Below are 22,161 nucleotides of genomic sequence, written 5' to 3'. Positions count from 1 at the left end.
AAATATATAATCATTCAATGACAAAACTCTGCATACATTTCCCCAAAAGCAGCATTTTAGAAGACAAAATGTCAGTGGAGCGTTTACTGCCGCATACAGTGTCATCAATGTGAAACAGAAAATATATGTCATTTCCCCTCTCCTTTGGGTGCTCGTCAGCTCCCTGTGGGTGCTGTGACGCCCTCTCTCCTCCTCTGTGACACTGGAGGGTTTTCAGGTTGGCTTGGTGATGATCGATACGCTGCACTGTGTCATGGCTCTTAAAGTCAAGTCATTAAATGCCACCATCCAAGATCAACCAGATAGGCTTTTGCTGCCTCATTAATTCAGACATGGCCGAGTCGCAGTCCAACCACAGCTGCTTGGCGACTGCATCTCTGCGGGGAGTGTGAGGTTTTCCCTGGCTGCCAGAACGCCCCACACCTATACTTTGTTCACAATCAGCACTTCCACCTTATGAAAGCCTCAGCAGCTGCAGTGTTAGCTTTGACACGTTGGGTAAAGAGTTGTGACACTGGGTCATTTCTTCAGGCCGCTTTCCATCTGCAGATGTCAGGAAGCAGAGTCACACATGCAGGTGAGACGTGTGTTGTCTAACTCCATCATGGAGCTGTGCAGCTGAACCACTGCCTGGGAGACTTTAGCTTAATTGCTGAATAATTCAAATGTTGCATTTATGGTCCCTTTATTTATGTTTATGTTACATGGCAGAAGGAAGCAGCGTGGGAGAAACACACTTAGCTTCTTTTGGGCAGACTGACAATACTTTTCTTGCCTCGCTTTGAGGGGTCACTGCATACCTCCCCTCTGCAGGCACAGCATGGGGTAGCTTCAAACCTACATACAGTTCAGAAAGTATTTGTTCTGTAATCTAGCACTTTGGATTTGAAATAGAATATAGACACAGTCTTCAGGGATTTACCACCTACTATTCATTATGGGAGAAGCCAGTATTAGAGCTTTTACAGTAATAATTTTAACTTTATGTGAATTAAACTCATATTAGGCTGATGAAATTGGTCATATTGGACAATATGAAAAGTCAGGAAATCTCTAAAGTTATCACAGATATACGAATCATCCAAAACTTTAAATGTCTAACAACCTTGGTGATGATGGGGTTAACAGTTTGTGTTCACTGTTAACATCCATAGACAGTGTGCAGCATTTTATAATCCCCCCAAATTTAAGAGCAGTTCATCTGGATGATGTGACTAAACATACCTCACTCCAGATGTGTTTCTTTTGCTGAATAACACACTGAGTTTAAAAAGCTCCTGAAATTACCAAGAACTGAGGAGTACACACTTGGCAGTGCATCACCGGGGAGGGTGCCAAGTGTGTCTGCCGATGTCTTCAGGTCATAAAGTTCAGGCAGCCATTGACAGCAATGGATTTTCAGCCAAATATGAAATAGGAAGACCTGATTCAGGTTTATGTTAACTTGTTCCTTTCAGTCTCTCTAAATGGAATGGCTGCACATAAATAAAACGTTACGACTTGAGACGGTTCATCTGATATGGATTTTATCACGCTCAAATTAAAACTGAGAGTCTGAACTTTAAACCCAAATGTAGTGTTTCATGTTAAATAAAACGGTGATCAAAATGTAATTCTTTTCTGACTGCACAGAAGTAAATCCTATATAGTGGAAAATAAATGTATTAAGTCCAATACTGAAGTACAATTGTATCAAATCTGCAGTTGTGTGATCATTTACTTTCGGTTGCTAATGGGACCCTAATTATGTGAAATTACACACACACGGACAGGTCTGTTTATTACATATAGTTGGATGTTTTTTGCTGTGTAGTGTAGCAGTGTAGTGTTATGCTGTCATGAAAGATGGGATTTATTGCCCTGTGCTACAGGATTCTTCTGTGTACACGAGTATTCAGTGAAGAACAACTAGAAATCTTTGTTCGCCAAATATTTCTCTCTTTTGGAAAGTCAGTCTATACAAGCAAGACATGTGTCTGAATCTGTAGAGGATTCAGAGCTCTCAGTGGGTGAGCAGGTGGACTTCACAGTTTTCCTTGGGGGATATGACGGGACAGCTGATGCAACATCACTAGAACGGAACCTGGGACCCTCCAGTTGTGGGGCATTCTCGCTTCTCCAAAACAAACCTGCTGAACACATTGTCAGGAGACGCCAGCTGGCACAATACATTATAGGTGCGTGTCTCTTATGCACCTTTACACTTGAGCTTGGTTGAAATGCACACAGGAAAAATATAAGAAAATAATATTTCTGTTAATACTTAACGGTCTGTTCTGTTCTTCACCACATGCATCACTCCCCTCTCCATAGGAAAGCTGTACAGTTTTTTGGCTTCTTAGTACCTCTGGATGGATTGTGATCAACCTATTTCAACAACAGATTGTTTGTGTTGCCTTGTTAGACCCCTTCAATTTCTATTGAGCTGACATTGATCAGCTTCAAGGTAGCATTGATTAAAGGGTGAGTGTGTTCATTTCAGTTGACAGCTGAAGGTCATGTGCTTGTTTTATTTTGTGTTGTTTGTTTTGTGTTTGTTGACCCACTGGAAAACATATGGGTAAACTGCTGTTGTATTATCCTTGGAGACATCCCTTGTTGATTTTCCTTGGTAAACTGCAATTCTTTTTGGAGAATGTAGCTCATGGTGCTGTTGACATTTATTGCATTACACTGAGAGGTGTTTATACTGTAATATATGGTTTACCCAAAAATAAAATACAAGAAAATCTCTGAGGATAATGTAATAAATTCCAACAGCACTGTGAGCTACAGCCTCCAAGACGTCCATATATCTGAATCAGGGACTTCTGTAATACAGTTTCAATAAAAAAATGAACATTATAACCATCATGAGCGTGAGATTTACTGCCAGGCTGTTGCATTGGACTGCCAACTCTGAGTGTAGGAATCAGTGAACTTCACATAACAAATGTGTAACAGCTCCCTAAATGTCATATGGAATAAATATATGTTGCTGTGCTTTTGAGGTGGATGCTTACAAACATATTTGAAAGATCTCAGCATACTTTCTTGTTGGCATTACTTTCTGCTGTGTGTGAAACAGAAGTGTTTAAATTTGCTGTGCACAATATCTGATCCATTTATTCTTTCAATGTCTATAGTGTTTAGCTAATACATGATTACATTTTTTCTAAAAAATACTAAATAGTTATCAAAAGACTTGGTACTGTGGTTTTTAGCCAATCCTACTGGAAAAGGAGTAAATAATGCATTAGATAAATACAAAGAAATACAAATTTGGATGCAGCGAGCATTTAGCAGCAGCAGGATGCTGGTTTTGGATTAACTATAAAAAGCACTTCAGTGCCCATTTTCATCATAAAAAAAAGAACATGTCACCCCAAGCAAAAGTGTGGCTCATTGATCTTTTTAAATATTTCTTTGGACAACAAAGGAGCCTTTTGGCACAGTCGAATATATCAGGCTTTGACAACACAGAAAGGGATCAATGCACTTTAGGTTTAAGATCCTCTTCATGGAGTTTTTAACACATTAAGACAAACACAGAATATCTCCAGATGTACTCTTCAAAAGGGACAATACATTTAAACATTGTTACAGGGTAAGAAAAAGTTATTATGTGTACTGCATTAACATAATATTTCCTCTGTCTGCCCTGCTCTCTCTCAGTACAAACAAGTGGAGCAGTACATGTCCTTCCATAAGCTGCCTGCGGACTTCCGACAGAAAATCCATGACTACTACGAGCACAGATACCAGGGCAAGATGTTTGATGAGGAGAGCATTTTAGGAGAACTCAGTGAGCCCCTCAGAGAGGTAAGACAAAACAGAAAATGCACATGATATGTTGTACTATAAGATTATTTTTGAGTCTGAGAAACCTAAGATCAGTCATGATCTTGTCATGTTTGAATCTGAAAAAAAGCCTCAGTACTTGTTGCTAGCCCTCGGTTGTTGTTACTGTATTTTATACTCAAGTCCCTGACTTCCTGCATGCAGAGGGAGGCTGTGTGTAGCATAAGTCAAACATTTGACAGATTTTACTCACCAACACAATTTCTCTTCTTAGGAAATTGTTAACTTCAACTGTCGCAAGCTGGTGGCGTCAATGCCGCTATTTGCCAACGCAGAGCCAAACTTTGTGACGGCCATGTTGACCAAGCTGCGTTTTGAGGTATTCCAGCCGCATGATTACATAATAAGGGAAGGCACCATTGGGAAAAAGATGTACTTCATTCAGCACGGAGTCTGCAGCGTCATCACTAAGGGCACTCTGGCAATGAAACTCTCTGATGGTTCTTACTTTGGAGGTAGGACAGTTTGTGGCATAGTTTTTTTCAGGTTGTGCCATTTGAAGCTTTTAAAAAAAATCCTGATGCATTTTTATCCTTCCTGGTTTCAGAGATCTGTTTATTGACGAGAGGTCGGCGAACAGCCAGCGTGCGAGCAGAGACTTATTGTCGACTATACTCACTGTCTGTGGACCACTTCAATGAGGTGCTGGAAGAATATCCCATGATGAGACGCGCCTTTGAGACTGTTGCCATTGATCGTCTTGACCGAATAGGTAAAAAGTTCTTCCAGGGCATGCACACATAATATTAGAGGCTGAAATATGAACATGTTGATGCAGTCAACCATATAACTGGAACATAATTGTATACATCTCTATTGTATAATTCTAAATCCCTGCACACTGTTCTATTTGACCAAATACAAATGCTAAAATGAACCCGGTGTACAGAGAACAGTATAATTTTGTTCTAAAGATGTGTTTTTTGGAATAATAATGTTAGAATAGGAAGTAAAACGAGTCGTGCTGTTCCTTCAGAATGATATGGGACACTGTAACAGTAGATGGGAGTGTGGGGTGACACATCCATTATCCTCGGGGCTGTTCTGCTAGAGGATGTACCTGGTGTGAAGGACATCACACGCTAAAGCTAACTCATTCTGTTCTCCCTTTCCAAATTCTTTATTTCCATACATATTTATTCTTTGTCCTGTTTTTTGTCCTCTCTGGCCTGTCTGCATGCAAATCAATCCATGTCTTTTTGTCTGAAGGTAAAAAGAACTCCACCCTGATGCACAAGGTTCAGCATGATCTCAACTCTGGTGCCTTCAACAACCAAGAGAACGAGATGATCCAGGAGATTGTCAAGTACGACCGTGAGATGGTGAAGCTTGTGGACCTGCAGCGGCCACGGGCCATGTCTATGACTCCCTCCATCGGCGGTATCTTTGCCCCCCCAGGCCAGCCGCAGTCCGGCTCTGCTATCGCCACTCTCCAGCAGGCTGTGGCCATGAGCTTTTGCCCTCAGATGGCGAGTCCCCTAGTGGGTCCATCAACTCTGCAGTCTCCTCGCATGGTGCGAAGGTTTCATGTTATGCAGAGCTTGGCAAGCCCAGTCTCCATGTCCCCTCTTCAATCTCAACCCCCTCAGACGCTCGGAGGGGCGTTTGGATCTGCCATCTCCAGCCCGCCTGTCCAAAGCCCGCTCGCAGCTTCAGGACGGACTTTCCAGTACATGACGAGCGCGGGACCCTCTGGTTCCCAGTTGTCCCTAGTACAGCACCATGCACCCAGCCCCACACATATCCAGCAGAGGCCTGCCTCACACAAGAGTACCCACTCCCTTCATGCAAGTACCTTGAGCCAGGATACCCGGGCCAGGTCTGCCTCCCAGCTTTCACTACCCCAGGAGGGAACATCACAAGCTGCCTCTGCAGTCCCCAGCCCTCCACAATCCACCCGCACCTCTAACAACTCCATTGGTCCCCCTCAGCCCCCTAACCCCAACCTGCCAGGCCCCTCAGGGGTAGGAAGGTCGGCAGGAGCTCAACAGAGGGTGGCGTTTGCCTCCACACCCCCTCCCGGTGGACCTGCTGGAATGGGGGCAGTAGCAGCAGCTGCTGGATCAGGACCTCCAGATTCTGGAGTTCCGAAGAAAGATTCAATTGTCAGCCTTCCAGAGCTAGACTCTGCCAGATCCCGGCTGTCTTCCAACTTGTGACCCTGGTAGGGTTCAGGAAAGAGGCCTTTTTTGTAGGAGAATCTGTTTGTTTTAGGTCAGTCCAGCTGATCCGTCAGCCTGCTAAATGACCAATCAGCTACCGCCAGCGCCGGCAGTCATTCGACCAGGATGCACTGTGTGCCGGTGTCAGTAGAAGGAAAAGAGCAACTCAAAGCCTTGAGACACTTTGGCTAGGAGGAGTCTATACAATTAAACTAGTATAACTTAAGGTGGAACTGGTGTAGATTACTGTGCCAGCACCTTTAGTCTTAGTATCACCCCTTACACTCTGCTTCCAAACACCTACTGTATATCGCTGTCTTTACTGTAAAGATATGAAGAAAAAGTATGATTCATGTAACTATTGCATACTGTGTAGAATCCATGCAATGCAATCTAGCAGGAGCTGGACTTAAAAATGAAAATCAGGGACTTGAAGTCAAATGACAATGACATTTTAAGCGTTCAAAAGTGTTTTGAGTGTAATTTTTCTGTATAAGCTGTCGTAGCAAAAGAACACATTGCTCTTCATATTGTTTAAAATTGTAGTGAAATAGTGTTTTAGACCGCTGGTCGATCTTACATCGATGTGTAAATAGTTGACGAAAAAAGTAAGGAGGGATATTATATTCATTGTATCTACCCAAACCAAAGTTGAGCTTGAACACAAAGTCTGGTTGTGTCTGTATCAACTAAAAAAGGAACATAGAAGAAATGCCATTTATTTAACTGCCTTGATTCAACGTTAGAAGCCATATATTTGGTTTGTGTGTATGTATATATGTGGGTGTAAGTTTGTGCGCGTGAGTTTGTTGGTACGTTTTGGTTCTATTTTCAGAGAATGGACTCACACACTACACTTTGTTTGACATGCTGACGGTGGCACTGACCTGTTTCCATGAAACATCTGGGAGGCGGTCAGCTGTTTGGTCAGCGCACTGATTGTAACCCTGAATGCAAAGGTGGTTAAATAATCTGAGCTTTATCGAAGGTAACATTTGTGAACAACCCACACTGTATACTTGCTTGTTTTTGTCTAGGTTTATTGATTAACACATGCAATATAATTCTGCAATACTCTACCCCGCCTATATATAAATATATATGAATATAAATATCTATACATATGCTGTACAGGAACAATTTCCTTTTGTTTTCTTTTCAATGTGAACTCTTAAAGAATCCAGCAGCTATTGTGGCTTCACTTGAAGTATTGTAATCCAGTGACCATGTTGTTACCTTAACCAAAAATGTTTGAAGGGAATGAGAGGACGGGCATTTTCATTTTTGTATAAACAGACGGGACAAACTGCCCAAAACTGGTTTAGAGTCACAGGAGGAATCCTCGCTTATAGTTGAGCAAGTCAGATCCTCAAAAATGTCACTTTAATCTCATTTGAAGATATTAAATTGTAAGATGACTGGGGTTGGGCAATATGGGGCCTAAATGCCTCACTTGTAAAAAAACTCTTTGCTCCATATCAAAGTCTCTACGTGCCCCATATCAGCCAAAGCTCCCACAAATTTCACAACAATTCGATCCCAAACAAACCTATCGCTCAAATTACAGGATTGGATTGAGGCTTAACTTTATTTCTACTAAATATTCTGATCCCGTTGAACCTAAAAGCCTTCTCTCGCTGAATGTATGCCATACGAGAAGGAAGACAGCTAATCAGATATAAACTGCCATGTAAATAAAGGGACAGACATCTAAAGAGGCTTTTATGATGCAACGGGGTTGTGGGCATTGCTGTATGTGTTGCTGAGTGTCTTTGCAATCTTTTTTGGGTTTGATGATGCTTCTCTGGGTAGAAAATCGCTGTATTTAACCTGTATGTTACCCCCCCTCCCACGCCCCACCCAATCCCCACATCTACCATAAGAATATCAATTGTTTTAGATTTTTGTTTATTGATAGTTTATTGAGGTGGGCCTGAACGACAGTGAGTTGTAACCACTTTGAACTCCTCGGTCCAAAAGGAGTACTGAGGACATTCAGTTAAGCACCTTGTGTGGCACTTCAACCTTGTAATCAAAATGAAAATCGATTTGCTCTATTCTTTCTAAACGGTTGCAGTACTTCCCCTGGACCCATTATCTGGTTAAACTGTAAAGGACGAAAAGTGAATCTAATTGGGAAAGAAAACAGGCAGCAGATTCAATGTCCTAAACAAACATTGTGTTCAACTTTTTCAGCTCCGAGCATCGACCCCTAGCCAAACTGTGAAATCAATGCAATGGACATTTCACTCAGGTTAGCTACCTTTCCAGAGGGATGTATTGATTGCCGCAGCATGGCTGTCTATTGATTTATGTAGACTTGTCCATCCTCCCATAATCAACTTGTTGATTTAACCATGCCGAAAGATTCCCCTTGAATTTTGATTGGCTGAGAAACACATGGGTCTATTGAATGGAGATTGTTATTAACAACACTCGCAGCCGTTTTGTTGGATCCCTTGAGAGCTATTTAAATCTTTAAACAAGGTGTAAGTGATTGTTTTTATCCAAGGGCTTTATTATATTGCTTGTAAACCCTGGATCATTGTCACTGTGGAGCAGCTACATTTCCACTTTCCATTTGATCAGTAACATGCACTAAACCTGGTCCATTGTAATTCCTGGGTCACAGTGCTGCAGCCCGATCCATCAGCAAAGTGGGAACTGTGTATTTCTTTTTTCCTATGGGAAAGGTCCATGCCAAAATGCCAATAAGATTGTGAATGAATCACATCAATTTGAGTCAGTAGCTGTTGTGTGCTTCAATACTGTTCCAGTGCAATCAATTGGTCCTCTTCCCTGTTCCTTTGTGCTAATACCAGAGTTTGCCCTATTAAGCTGCTATCAGGACTGTGCTGATATGATGTGAATGAGTCCACAGTCAGTGAGAGCAAGATGGAAGGAGAGTTAAAGAGCTAATGTTTCAGGCAATATCAGGCACCGTCTCTGTTTCATTGCATCCATCCAGTAGGATACTATAGTGTGTAATTCACTCCTACTCAAAGGACGGCATCCCAGACTCACTTTGATCAGTACCACTCTTGTTTCAACCTGCAGCCATGAGGCTGATACAGCCCGGGCCAAGCACATACTTCTGTCAGTTATCTGTTTTGTGTCTGTGTCACAAGTGTGTTCAGTCAGTCTGCTTCCAGCCACCGTCAATTTGTGTGTGTGTGATATAGCGCTGTATCTGCCTGATGACGGGGGGGTTCGAAGTGCGATTGTTTAATGGTTCTTCTACTGGACCTTGCTGTGAAGTGGGATTGAAATCCCTCATACATGTTTGACACTGACTGACAATTATTGAGAGTATCTAAGTTTCAAACCTCTCATTCTCGCTGTACCAGATATTAAGGGTACTGAATGCCTTGGTGTTGATACGTTAGCAAATCAGGGTATTCTTTTTGTTCGTAAAACTGTATTTGATTTATCAGTACATTTTGTTTTTTGTTGTTTTTGCAATGTGCCCCATGCACATGGACTGTATATACCTTGTGCCTAGTATATCTAGTTTCCACATAGTCTATTTTTGTGGTATGTATGTGCCTGTAAAAATGCAAATATGTGTTTTTATTTTCAACTTGCAATATATGTAAAAAAAAAAAAAAGAAAAGAAAAAACATTAGATGAAGACTAGTATTCCTGAATTTAAATGACAATGTCAGTATATATAATTTTCCCTGATTTGGGAAACACAAAATTGCACATTTTTGTTGGTTTGAGCCTTCCAACACCATGCGCGCTGTACCCTGTACATTCATGTTCTGTACATATGGTATACACAGCGATGTGGGGCACATTGTCGTGTTTACCGCAACCTGCTGTATAAGAAACATTTTCTACAGTGAGAGGGTGAGCTCTGACAGGCTTCTGGTGGATATCGGCAGTCTGGACGTTAGCTTAGACCTTCTTAGCGCACAGAGCTTAAAGCAAGAAAGAAAAGAACAAATAAAACTGTGGAGATGACTGCACAAAATAAATACAGGACTAAAACAAGACTGTGCACATGCTGGAAAATCTTTCTCAAACCATAGTGTTGCACAGGTCTTTGAACTCTATGCGAGTTGAACATGGATCTGGGTTGCCATTAAAAAAAAAAGATCTCTCTAAGGCTGAAATTGGCTCACAAGCCACAGCAGTCACAAGCTTGACTCCAGGGTTGAGTTAGCTCGACAGATAACAGCAGAGTGCATGCTTGTATTTTTATTATCTACGCAGAGTTCTGTGTACGATTCTTAGTGGGACCTTCAACCTAGACATTGTTGTGTACCAACTACTGTACAATGATTTTATTTAGTCTAACAGTTAAACCTTTGTGTCGTAGCTACTGTAGCCTACTTAGCTTACCTAAGCCTTCTCTCTGCTTCAGGACTCTGTGTATTGTGTGCTTGAGTTTGTGTGTGCGTGTGTGTTCCTGTGCCTTTCCTTCTATAATGTTGGTCCCACTTGAGAATATGATGCCATTTAGGGGTTTAAAACCCATGTAAAGCTGAGAGAGATGCCAGCACAAGCTGGAAAGTGTTACATGGTAACGACACACTAAAAAACAACACTGTAATGCTCCTAGAAAAGACTCCAGCACATCCCTAGACTTAGTAGCATTCCACAGCCTGCACGAGCCGCTCAGTGTGGGCATCCATACACACTTTACCAGCACCATGTAGACAACAGCACAGATATCCGACACAGCGCGTGTCTCTCTTTCTCTCTGGAGGCCAATGTGCAACAGTCTCAAGCTGTGCTCTGCTTCTGCTCTTAACAAAAAGTTTTAAGTATTTCAGAACTCCAGCTCTGTCTAAGTTGATGTCTACAGTCCAGGGACAAATCAGCTCCCAGCCCGGGCCGCAGCACTTCCAAATCGATCTCAAAGGATCAGGGGGATACTTGTGATGCTGGCGATATTTGTCGCCATCCAGTCCTTTCAGACTGAGATGCACAGCTGGTGGCGATGGGAGTGGGGGGGCTGATTTGGGCCTGCATCCAAAAGGCTGTCTTGTCCACCACCTCTGCTGGCCGAGAACACAGAGCCACACCCTGGTCTCTGTCAATAAGCTGGTCTGTCAGTCAGTGGCAATGTCGTTTAAGCGTTCGTAAAAAGACGATACATTGTTGTGCAATAAAAAGATGAGCGCATTGGCATACTAACCTCCGTGTGTGGACTTTTATTCATTGTCGTTTTTTGGTTGCCATGCTGTGTTGGATGTGAACTTACCATTGGTTGCTGCAAACAGACACGTGCTCCTCAACCTTGTAAAACAACCAGTACCCCTCCACCCTTGTTCTAATTCACATCAGAGTAGAGCTCTCTCTCTCTCTCTCTCTCTCTCTCTCTCTCTCTCTCTCTCTCTCTCTCTCTCTCTCTCTCTCCCTCTCCCTCTCTCTCTCGCTGCAGACAGGGGCTCTGCTGCATCCCTGATGAGATGTCTGAGCTCAGTCCAAGAGCTTACCATTTTGTGTGTGTGTGTGTGTGTGTGTGTGTGTGTGTGTGTGTGTGTGTGTGTGTGTGTGTGTGTGTGTGTGTGTGTGTGTGTGTGTGTGTGTGTGTGTGTGTGTGTGCGCATTTTGTTTAAGTGAACACAGCAGCAACTGTGTTTCTTCGTCTACCCAGGTGTATGTACGTACATATGCAAGCCCTAGTTTTGTATTTGTCTGATCAAGGAGGGAGTAAATGAACCAGTGTGTGTGTGTGTGTGTGTGTGTGTGTGTGTGTGTGTGTGTGTGTGTGTGTGTGTGTGTGTGTGTGTGTGTGTGTGTGTGTGTGTGTGTGTGTGTGTGTGTGTGTGTGTGTGTGTGTTTTGCTTAGTGTGTGTCTGGTGTGTGTGTCTGAAAGGGTGGGTGGGAGTGTGCGTCAGAGATGAGGGCAGTCCAAGGACACTCCTCTAGCAGCCTGGGAGCAGCAAACACCCGTTCCCTCTCTGTATATTTCCTTGCACTATTTCCTTACACACACACACACACACACACACACACACACACACACACACACACACACACACACACACACACACACACACACACACACTGCCGACTGGATCCTCAGTGATTATGCATGCCACACTGAGATAGAAATAATAAAATAACATGCAAGGTGAGCTTTCTCCACAGAACTATACACCATTTCCGCTGCCTCCTCAGATCTACACGCTGCTGGTACAAATGTGGGTGAGGCCATCCGCAGTGCGTGTGCGTAGTTTTACCTTGACGTGACATAATGTCCTCTCTCTCTTCCACTCTATGGACACACACTTGCCCCTTCTCTATCCATTTCATTGTAATTCAATGAGGAAGCAATGTAGTGATAGTGGCTGCAGGCAGATACTACACCAATTTGTGAAGAGATATGTAGTCTGACATATAGTTTCATCCTGTATATGGCCGAAGAGTGTCCTCTACCTGGTTTCCTCTGCAGTGCCGGTCCTCTACTGTGTCCCTGGCTGTCCTACTTCAATTAATCATATCAGCATCTCCCGCACTACCCCCAAGGCTGTTTACCTCCAGAGGGCAATTTGCTTATTTAGCTGCTTTATGTTATCCTCGCCCCCTCCCATCCATCTCCTTCCAGTTCCCTCCCTGACCGGACCATTTTGCTCTGTTTTCAAAAGCTAAACAATTTGTGTCCCCGAGGTGTTTGTCAGCAAACTTTGTTCTGCAATTCACATGGTCAGGTGCAGTTTGGTATTGTTGTAACATTCAGGTGTGGATATGCACAGGAAACTCAGCTCTATTCCAGGAACTTATGGAATAGGGCACAACTAAAAATTATTTTTATCATCAATTAATCTGCTGATTATTTTCCCCAATCAATCATAACGTATGTTTTTTTAAGTGAATCAAAAAGGCTTCAATATGATATAACACGGAGCAAAAAAACAGTTTAGAAGTAGAACAAAGCATTTGTTTTGCCATTTTTGCTTTAAAACAATGACTTAAACACTTAATCGAATAACAAAATAGTTGCAGATTATTTCCTAGTTGATCAACTAATACACTTTTCAACTAATCGTTGCATACCTAGAAGGAAAGGAAGTGAGAGGCCCAATCATTTGCATTCCTGCCCATACATTTCCTCCCTGTTTCGTCTCTGCAACCAGGAGCATGCAGAGAACACAGCTCACATCTGAATGCCAGGATTAGCATTTGGTCCAAGCTCTGAGTCCATGAATGAGTCACAGAGCAAGACATACACAGAGATAGAGAGAGAGAGGGATACAGTAAATCATCTTACAGCCACAGGCCGCCTCAGTAACATCACAGTGGCAGGACAGTGGGCTGGGGAGGAAGTGAGAAGTGCGTCAAGCTGAAATGATCAAGAGGAAAACACACACTAAGAGACAGGAGGGAAGGGTCATATGTTCTTCTACAAGCTATGTCATCTTATTTAAATTGTATTTGGTAGTCATCTCATCTTTGGTCCCAGAGGGGGTTTGGTTGACTTTGTTTTATTCCTCATTCAGATAAAATGAGAGATGTTCCTCCTACTGATCAATGCTGCCTCCATTCAAGGACACATGGCCTATAAATCATGTGACCCTCACACAACTGTAGCCGCCATTCAGTGGCACACTTATCGCACGCATACATCGAAAGAGAGGAGGAAATGGCAAACAATCCAGTAATCCAAGAATTTATGATTAGCAGGCCTGCCAATATCCAATTCAAAAACACCTTTTTTTCCACCATAAATATAAATACAACTCTATTGTAATTGTTTGGTATAATTAAAAGTATTTTGATTAATTATAGTTCTTACAACAAACAAAGAAATTCTTAACCAGTTTTAAAAATGTGGCCAAGCTTTGTGGTTATTAACTGTTTTATATGGTTACCTACTCTTCAATATTGAGTTGCATGCAATTGTATATTTCAATGCATGAATCAAAAAAATATATTTAAAAAGTTTGTAATCCATCCCCCTTGGATATAATCTCATATCTATTATGTTCCTAATTAGTGAGACATGAATTCAAATTTGTGGTGCAAAGCTTTACAGTGAAATTGGCATCTAAAGTTGAGAATATAACACCATTTATTTATCAAGTACTGTAGATGTGCTTGCAGAAACAACTTATGTAATGGGCATAAAAAGGGAGGCGAGGAGGAGGAAGAGGAAGAAGAGGAGGAGGGCAACAGCAGTAACAAGGGCACATCCTGCATGCAATATGCAGCTCAGATACAATGTTTTATGTAAATGATGAAAACATTTTTATGGTGCTTCTTGGGAAAGACCCTGAAAACAGTTTTTTAAAGCTTGATTATAATTCAGCAGCTATTCCTCCTGAACTTTACATTTTTTAATGTTTTTTCTTTTGGATATAAAGTGAGAGGAGCAGCTGAGGAGGAGCTGAAAGGGTGCTGGCTGTTGGCTCTCTGGTAGCAGCTGTCCTGAGCAGCACTCCCTGCATCTGCTCCGCTAAACACTTCCCATTAGAGACGACCCAGAAACGTCCATGAACCCGCCGGCCGAAAAAAGAGGAGTGAAAAAGGGAGGATGAAGAAAGAAGTGGAATGTGAGAAATACACATAGAAAAAGGAAATATGATTCACAGGGAAAATATTCATTCTCCAGGCAGACATTTCTACCTATTCTCAGAGCACTTTGTTTCATTTTCAAAACATTTAATCTCCTCCAGGCCTTTAGGCCGTTTATGCTGTGATTGTTTTGCGACAGGAAAGAAAGGCCCCCGCTCAATGATTTCTCGATCATCCACTTCCACCCATACTATTTGCTCTAAGTCGCCGACTGAAGTGATGAGAGCCAGGACAGTGCTTTGGCTTCTGAATCATCTCTCTTCTGTTCTGCTCTGTCAAGGTCTGTACTTGCTGAGACTGTGGCTATTCATCAGAGCAGACACAGTCAAACACACACTCAGACACACACATGCAGTGACAAAAATACACCCCATCCAGGTGTGCCGCTCATTGTAAAACTTTTATTACCTTATCAGACATTCAACGTGCAGCAGCACACACTGAAATCACCACACTATTATGTTATTGCAGATGGTGTATCTGTTACATTTAAATGCACCCCGTAGAGATTTGACCCCGTAAAGGGCTATGGAGCATTTCTATTATGAGTTGGCCTTCATTGAGTTTGTACTATACACACACACGCAGGTGACGCAATGCCGCTCCTGTCACGTTTCACATTTTTCCACTGGTTATCTGTGTCTACAGGCGGTAGTAGCATGCCAGGGAAATGAGCAATGCTCCGAAAAAGTAAGGGGGGAAGAAGACTGCAATCAAGTTTACATTAATGTAAAAAAAATACAGGATTTTAAGTTATTTTTAGAAAACCGTTTTAGCATTTTTTTTTACGAAAAAGGAAAATGTACTTAAAACCTTTGTTATGCCTCAGGATACACATTCTCCGAGAGACACTACATTTCAAAAATAGTCCATATGGTAACTTTATTTAAGAAAAAATCATGTAGGCTAATGTAAAGGTCAAGTATTTTTCACCCTGGATCTTGTTACGGTATCGAGTCATGCTAACGCCACGCCAACCTCCTAATACTTCATCAAATCATTTTGAATGCTTTTCTCCTTTTAGTGTAATTGAAAGTAAACACAGGATGTATCCCTTCCAGATTAACTATTGTAGTTTAGCCTCCTTGTAAATGAACAAAACTAGCTTCCTGAATGATTAATTTAAAGGGTTACAGATTGTGCTTTGTATACAAATAAATCCTGCACTTACTGTGTCCAACATACAGGTGCTGACTGTGATGTGCTGCCGTGTGCCATTTTGTTTTAAGTGTTTTGTCTTGTTTGTTTAGCTCTGCTCTCTCACTGTGTATGATTTAATTATCACCTGCCAAGGGACTGCAGAGGAAAAATTACAATTCATCAAATGGTAGCATCTATGTTTTCAATTGCATTCTATACAAATGTAATACAACAATAAAAACAAAGCATATTAGAGCAAGCAGCACAAGCCTCCTGGCACTTTGAAAATAACTCATCATTTCAGATGCTTGTCTCTGAGTGTGATTGAATGTGAACACAGAAATGAGTCCCCTGTTGTAGCTAGATCTAGTAGCTGTCTGAATGATTTATGTAAAATATAAGCTTATTTAGAGATTGTGTAAGGAGGATTTACATTGCAGACATTTAGCAATCTCTAGAATAGGGGAAGGCAGCCTACTAATGGTCAAATTTAAAGTGAAGTAATGACATTATCAAAGACACAGAATAAAAAGATTTCTCTCATTTTGAAACACATGATGATGATGATGATGATGATGATGATGATGATGATGATGATGATGATGATGATGATGATCACAGGGTCGGTTTCCCAGGTTTAAAGCATCATCTGCTTGAAAGCTATTCCCTAACTGCTCAGATAGACCATGAACCAGCGAGGAATTGACCAACACACAAACACTATAAACAAGTTTACTATGTGGTGCTGTGACCCTTTAACAGAGACATTTCATCTGGGCAGTGCAATGCTTTTTGTTGTTGTCGAGTCTTAGCCCAGGGGCAAATCTGTTCTGCTCCGTCATTTTGTTTGACTACGTGACAATAATTGCTAATATACGGCTGTGGGGTCTGGTGGAATCCAGCTTTGTGCAGAGCATAATCTCTAGAAGTGATTTTAAATGGCCTAAGTTAAGATTGATGACCGTGTGCGGAGGCATCTCAAGCAGGCCACTGTTTCTGGTCTCTGAGGGAGGAACAGCCGTGATAGACTAATTGTTGGGAGGACAAAGAATCAGAACAGCATCCATCACATTCAATCAGAGCACCCCTGGGTCCTAACAGCACCCTCGTCCCTCTCTCTCACCTGGGAAACAAACAGACCTCATGTTAGTCCCGCGAAGAAGAAAATAAAGCAATATAAATGTAAGCCATGTGCTCCATAGTGTGTAATGAGCCCACGCTCTACGCCGTATGGTGTATCTCTTTGTTTCCCAATATGACATATTTATCTTTATTTCTTGTTTAGTGTCTTACTTACAGCCAGACGTCTTTAGGTATGGGAGTTTCTTAATCTACCGAAGATTTGGGGGTTGATTTGTTAAGTGTACTAGAGCTGAATCAAATGTAAAAAAAAGTTAATTGGGAGGTCAGTGGAGGGGGAAATCAATTATAATTAGGATGAACTTGAAACTCTTTGCACATGTTCAGCTGCAATGACAATTCAATATTGCTTTACAGAGAGCATTACGTGCAATTTATAACATTACTGTATTACTTTTTATCAGGTTGTCAAATGTTAAGTGCCTTTCATTTGTCTAGAATCAGACCAATGACCACATGCAAATCAAAACACGAGTAAGTAAATGTGCTTATTATGACAATGAGATTGCAAAAAAAACAAGCGAAAAGTGCCAGGGCCAAATGTAAAGTAGTAGAAGTACAATAACATGTGTTACAAATGTGTGTTTCATTTTTTTTTACATTTTATATATAAATATCCATGTCATTTGAAGACTGTGACCTGTGTCATTTGAAGTGAGCAGAATCACTTGTGACTGAAAAACTTTTTGATCCTCACTTACTATAAACAGAGCCAGAGCGAGAGGCACCTTTCTACATTTGAACGACCCCACTGATCAGAATATTCTTCAAAAAATAGGTGGGATGACATTGACTCAAGAAAGTATTTTAGATTGAAAGTATAATGCGTAGCAGTGCTCCCATTAGACCACTCAGCCAATGACAGAGCCTGACAAACTATCAATCATCATTAATTCACTGAAATGTTGCAGATGCTGAGAGAAAGTGAAAACATATTTTAAAAAGAGGATGTGTACGCAAAAATGTAAAGCTCGGTATTCTGCTCATTAAAAATAAAGTGAAATTATTATTCTGGGTTTAGTTAACAAAATAGATGTGAAAAAAGTAATTGAAACAAGCCATAAGCAGATAATTGCAGCCATGATGAAAATGAGATAGGGATGTAAAGCCTTTAAATTACTGCTTGTTTTCTGCTTTGTTTCTCATGTTCTATGACCCATGTCATCCGGGGGAAAACCAAATGAGGCTTACACAATAACAAACATCATATCCGACCTTCATATGATAAGTCAAACCAGTATAACTAAGTGGTGAGTAATGGAAATGAGTGGGAGTGAGTTCTGGGCACAGTGAACTTCAAACTAGTCATGGTGACCCGTTTGTCAATCGGACGTGGCTAATGCAGGGATGCTTACTGGCTCCACCTCCGCTCTAGACCAAAATATCTTAACTATTATAAATGTTGTACAGAGATTCATGATACTTCAAATACTTTTAATCATTTGGGTGGTTCTACTTTATGTCTACTGCTAATTAGTAAAGGCTACCATGATCAAATGCCGGTGAACATTAGCATTGTAGCATTGCCAATGGGATTATGTTAGAACAACCAGTGTACGTGTACAGTAAATACAGCTTCACAGATCCTGCAAACATTGCTGTGATATCTTAGTGTTGTTAGAAGACAATTTACAGATAAAACAGCTTTTACACTGGCATATTTAAACAGCTGATGTGAAAAACACTACATTAAAGGTCCCTTAAAACCGTGATAACTGAATGTAAAGACAGATGCGTCAGTCACTGCCCTCCTAAACAGATATTAAGATTATCAGGAAAAGGTCAAGCCAGTCATCAAGCTGAAATGTGCTGTCAATTGATACATATGGCCATTCCAGAACATTGTACCTGTGCTTCTGCATGAATTCCTTGGTGGATTTTGATCGGTGCTTAGGATCATTGTCCTGCTGAAAAATCCAACCCCGGCGTAGCTTCAACTTTGTGACTGACTCTAGAACATTCTTGTCAAGAATCTCCTGGTACTGTAAGGAATTCATGTGGCCCTCAACTTTAACAAGTTTTCCAGTACCTGTGCTAGCCACACAGCCCCATAACATGATAGATCCTCCACCAAATTTTACAGTGGGCAACAAGTTCTTTTCATTGAATGCAGTGTGTTTTTTTCGCCATGCATACCTGTTCATGTTATGACCAAATAACTCAATCTTGGTCTCATCTGACCACAGTATTTTGTTCCAAAATGCTTCTGGCTTGTCCAGATGTGCTTTTGCATACCTCATGCGACTCTTCTTGTGATTAACACTCAGGAAAGGCTTTTTGCACATCACCCTTCCAATGAGCTCTTCCTGGTGCAAAGTACGCTGGATTGTGGAACGGTGAACAACTACACCATCAGCAGCCAGATGTTGTTGTAGTTCTCTGGAGGTGGTCTGTGGCTTCTCTGTGACCATTTTCACCATCCTTCGCCTGTGCCTTTCCCCTATTTTTGTCGGCCTACCACATCTTTCCTTCACACGGACTGTTCCTGTGGCCTTCCATTTCACAACTACGTTTCTGACTGTGGAGACAGACAGTTTAAACCTGTCAGATAATTTTTTGTACCCTTCTCCTAATTTATAATGTTGGATTATCTTAGCTTTCAGGTCAGTGGAGAGTTGTTTTGAGGTCCCCATCTTGCCACTCCCTAAGAAAGAACCTAGGCCAGGCACAGCCAGCTATTACCTATGTTAAATAGCCTTTTTCATGATTGGTTCCACCTGTCTTTGTAATTGAAGGTCTAATGAGCTAATCAAAGCAATTTTGTGCAGCAACCTGTCAGCTATAAATCCGTACAGGTGTTGAAATGAATGCTATTTATAAGGGTGCCCAAACTTTTGCACATCCCATTTTTTGCATTTTATTTTATTATAATAAAACTATGTAATGCTACCCTAAGAATTTTGGTCTGGAAAACACTAAAACGTCTACATCTTTGTAGGAAAACAAATGTTGTTGCTGTGATCTTCTATTATAAAGGAAAAGCAAATTGTCATGAAATCTCAGAGGGGTGCCCAAACTTTTGCATACCACTGTATAAAACAAACAAATAACATGAGCAATATACTTTGCCAAGTTACATTTTACACATAAAACTTGTGCTGTCTTGCATTATAAACATTCTCCAGTTATTGTCGTCCTAATCTAATCGGAAGCTTATTTCCTGTCCCCTTTCTCTCTCTGTCTTTCATCAGACCACCACTGCTGGGACCACCTCATTGCGCACACACACACACACACACACACACACACACACACACACACACACACACACACACACACACACACACACACACACACACACACACACACACACACACACACACACACACACACACACACACACACACACACACTTCTTTGCGTGACCCAGTGCACGCTTATGATCCTCATTGTCTCTGTCGGTGCTAATTCTCCACCCCACCATGCCGGAGAGTCGTTGTTATCTAGGATGGCAGAATACCCAGGGCCTCTCCCTGCTCCTCCTCTCCTCAGATATCTCAGTATGGTCTATTTCTGTCCCTGCGTCTCTCTGCTTTCAACAAAGTGCCACTGACGTCTCTCTCTGCACTAAACAGATGAGGGCTGTCAGTGATGAGTGTTCGCCTCAAAATGTTACCGCAAACCAACAGCATTTAAATAATGACGTTGCTTCACTAGATTATGTTTCCCACCTCAATCGCTGCTCCAGACTATGAGTGATAATAAGACAATGGACGTGTGATGATGAGTTTTCAAATGTGTTTTCAATTTCCCTCTGTTATCTAATTGAGAGTCATTACAGTGATGAGATGTTATTTTTATGTACTAAAGCAATTAAGTAATGAGACAGATTATTTTTTTAGAGCGAGGAGGGAAGAGGCGGTGATGGAGTGTGAAAAGGGCAAAGGGGATAAGGAGTGAAGGGAGCAGAAATGAGAAGAGGGGATTATTTACAAAGAAATCATCTCTGAAATTGCTGAGTCACTAGAAGCATAAAGCTGCAGACCAGCTCTCTCCCTCCTTCTGTCTCTTCCTCACCCACATGCCCAATCACCAAGACACTCTGCTTACCCCACCCAACCTAACACACACTTACGCACACTCACAACCCAAGAGAGCGATGGGTGCAGGAGGGAGGATAAGACATATTGTTACTACACAGCCATGCTGCAGTGCAATTATGCTTTCGTCAAATCGACTCACTGAAACACAACAGAGCTGGGAGGAAAAAAGTCATATTTATTGAGGACATAAGCAGCAGATTGAAGGCCTTGCAGTCAGATGACCTGTGTTTGACATCAGATCCTGATAGTTGTCATATATCGCACATTGTTGCTGGTTCCAGTATTCACCAGAAAAGAGGATTTAACATCATTTCAATGGTCATTTATTGGATCTGACCCAAAGGCTGTTGGGTGTGTTTCAATTTTGTTTCTGCAATATGTATCTGCAAATGTGCTCTCATCAATGTATGTGTCATATGTTGTGCTGTGGCTATTCAACCTCACACTGTATAAACATCAAACTCACATGCTCCACTTGCTAGAAAGCTTGCAGCCTTATAGAGCAGAAATTACTGTGTGCAAATCGATGATTGGCAGAGCTTTATAATCCCATTATATTTATAGTAGTACTTGCCAACAGTAAACATATATCTACAGCATGTTGGAAGGAGAAGACACTGAAAATCAAATGGCTGACAAGAAACATATATTATATTCTTGTGAAAACATAAATGATTGTAACTAATCTTGGATTGCTACATTTATTTGCTAGCAATATTGACTTTGCAGATTTAACTTTACGAAACAAAACGTGGTGTTGTAATGTGATGCAAAGGTTGTACAGTTTCATTAATTGCTTCACTTGTACCAGCGACAACAATCAGTAAATATAATCCAATGATTAAATGTATAATAATATATCACTGATAAGGGCCCTTCTGCTGCCTATTGGAATACGTCTGAAACTTTATTTTGTTGTTAAATCTTTCCTACCTTTATTCCAGTCATTTTTATTTTGAAAGCAAATTCTTCACTGAATTATTTTAACATTCAGTTTTTCTCCTTTATATCAATTAAAAGATTGATTGAAGCTAACAAATCATGCAGCTTCAATGTGTTCTTTGTGGACAATATCTTTGGCAGTCAAAATTAATATGTTATTATATAAACAAGTAAGGAGTGGGTTCATAGAAAAATAAATAATACGATTATTGCGGACACTTCTTTTGATTTCAATGATTGACATGGAAAGTTAATTTCAATTTTTGATTTAGAATTGATATTGTGACACCACTGACACAAACACCATCCATACAGCTATCACATTTTTTCCTATTGAATCAGCAAGCAGCAACAACAATCAATTG

At 41.2% G+C, this 22,161-nt stretch overlaps 1 protein-coding gene across 1 annotated transcript in view; it reads left to right on the top strand.

Annotated features, from left to right (window-relative positions):
- The window catches only part of LOC134866179 (potassium/sodium hyperpolarization-activated cyclic nucleotide-gated channel 2-like), a 28,399-nt gene extending 18,774 nt beyond the window's left edge, over positions 1-9,625 (top strand). Inside the window, exons 5-8 of the mRNA XM_063886182.1 lie at positions 3,655-3,801; positions 4,055-4,295; positions 4,388-4,552; positions 5,050-9,625. Coding sequence (XP_063742252.1) covers positions 3,655-3,801; positions 4,055-4,295; positions 4,388-4,552; positions 5,050-5,999 — 1,503 coding nt within the window. The 3' untranslated portion in view covers positions 6,000-9,625. The remainder of the gene's footprint in view (positions 1-3,654; positions 3,802-4,054; positions 4,296-4,387; positions 4,553-5,049) is intronic.
- Positions 9,626-22,161: the final 12,536 nt, after the last annotated feature.

The sequence above is a fragment of the Eleginops maclovinus genome, chromosome 6 (assembly GCF_036324505.1).
Source record: "Eleginops maclovinus isolate JMC-PN-2008 ecotype Puerto Natales chromosome 6, JC_Emac_rtc_rv5, whole genome shotgun sequence".
Taxonomy (NCBI): domain Eukaryota; kingdom Metazoa; phylum Chordata; class Actinopteri; order Perciformes; family Eleginopidae; genus Eleginops; species Eleginops maclovinus.
The sequence above is the reverse complement of the archived record's forward strand: the minus strand, read 5'-3'. Positions and strand labels throughout refer to the sequence as shown.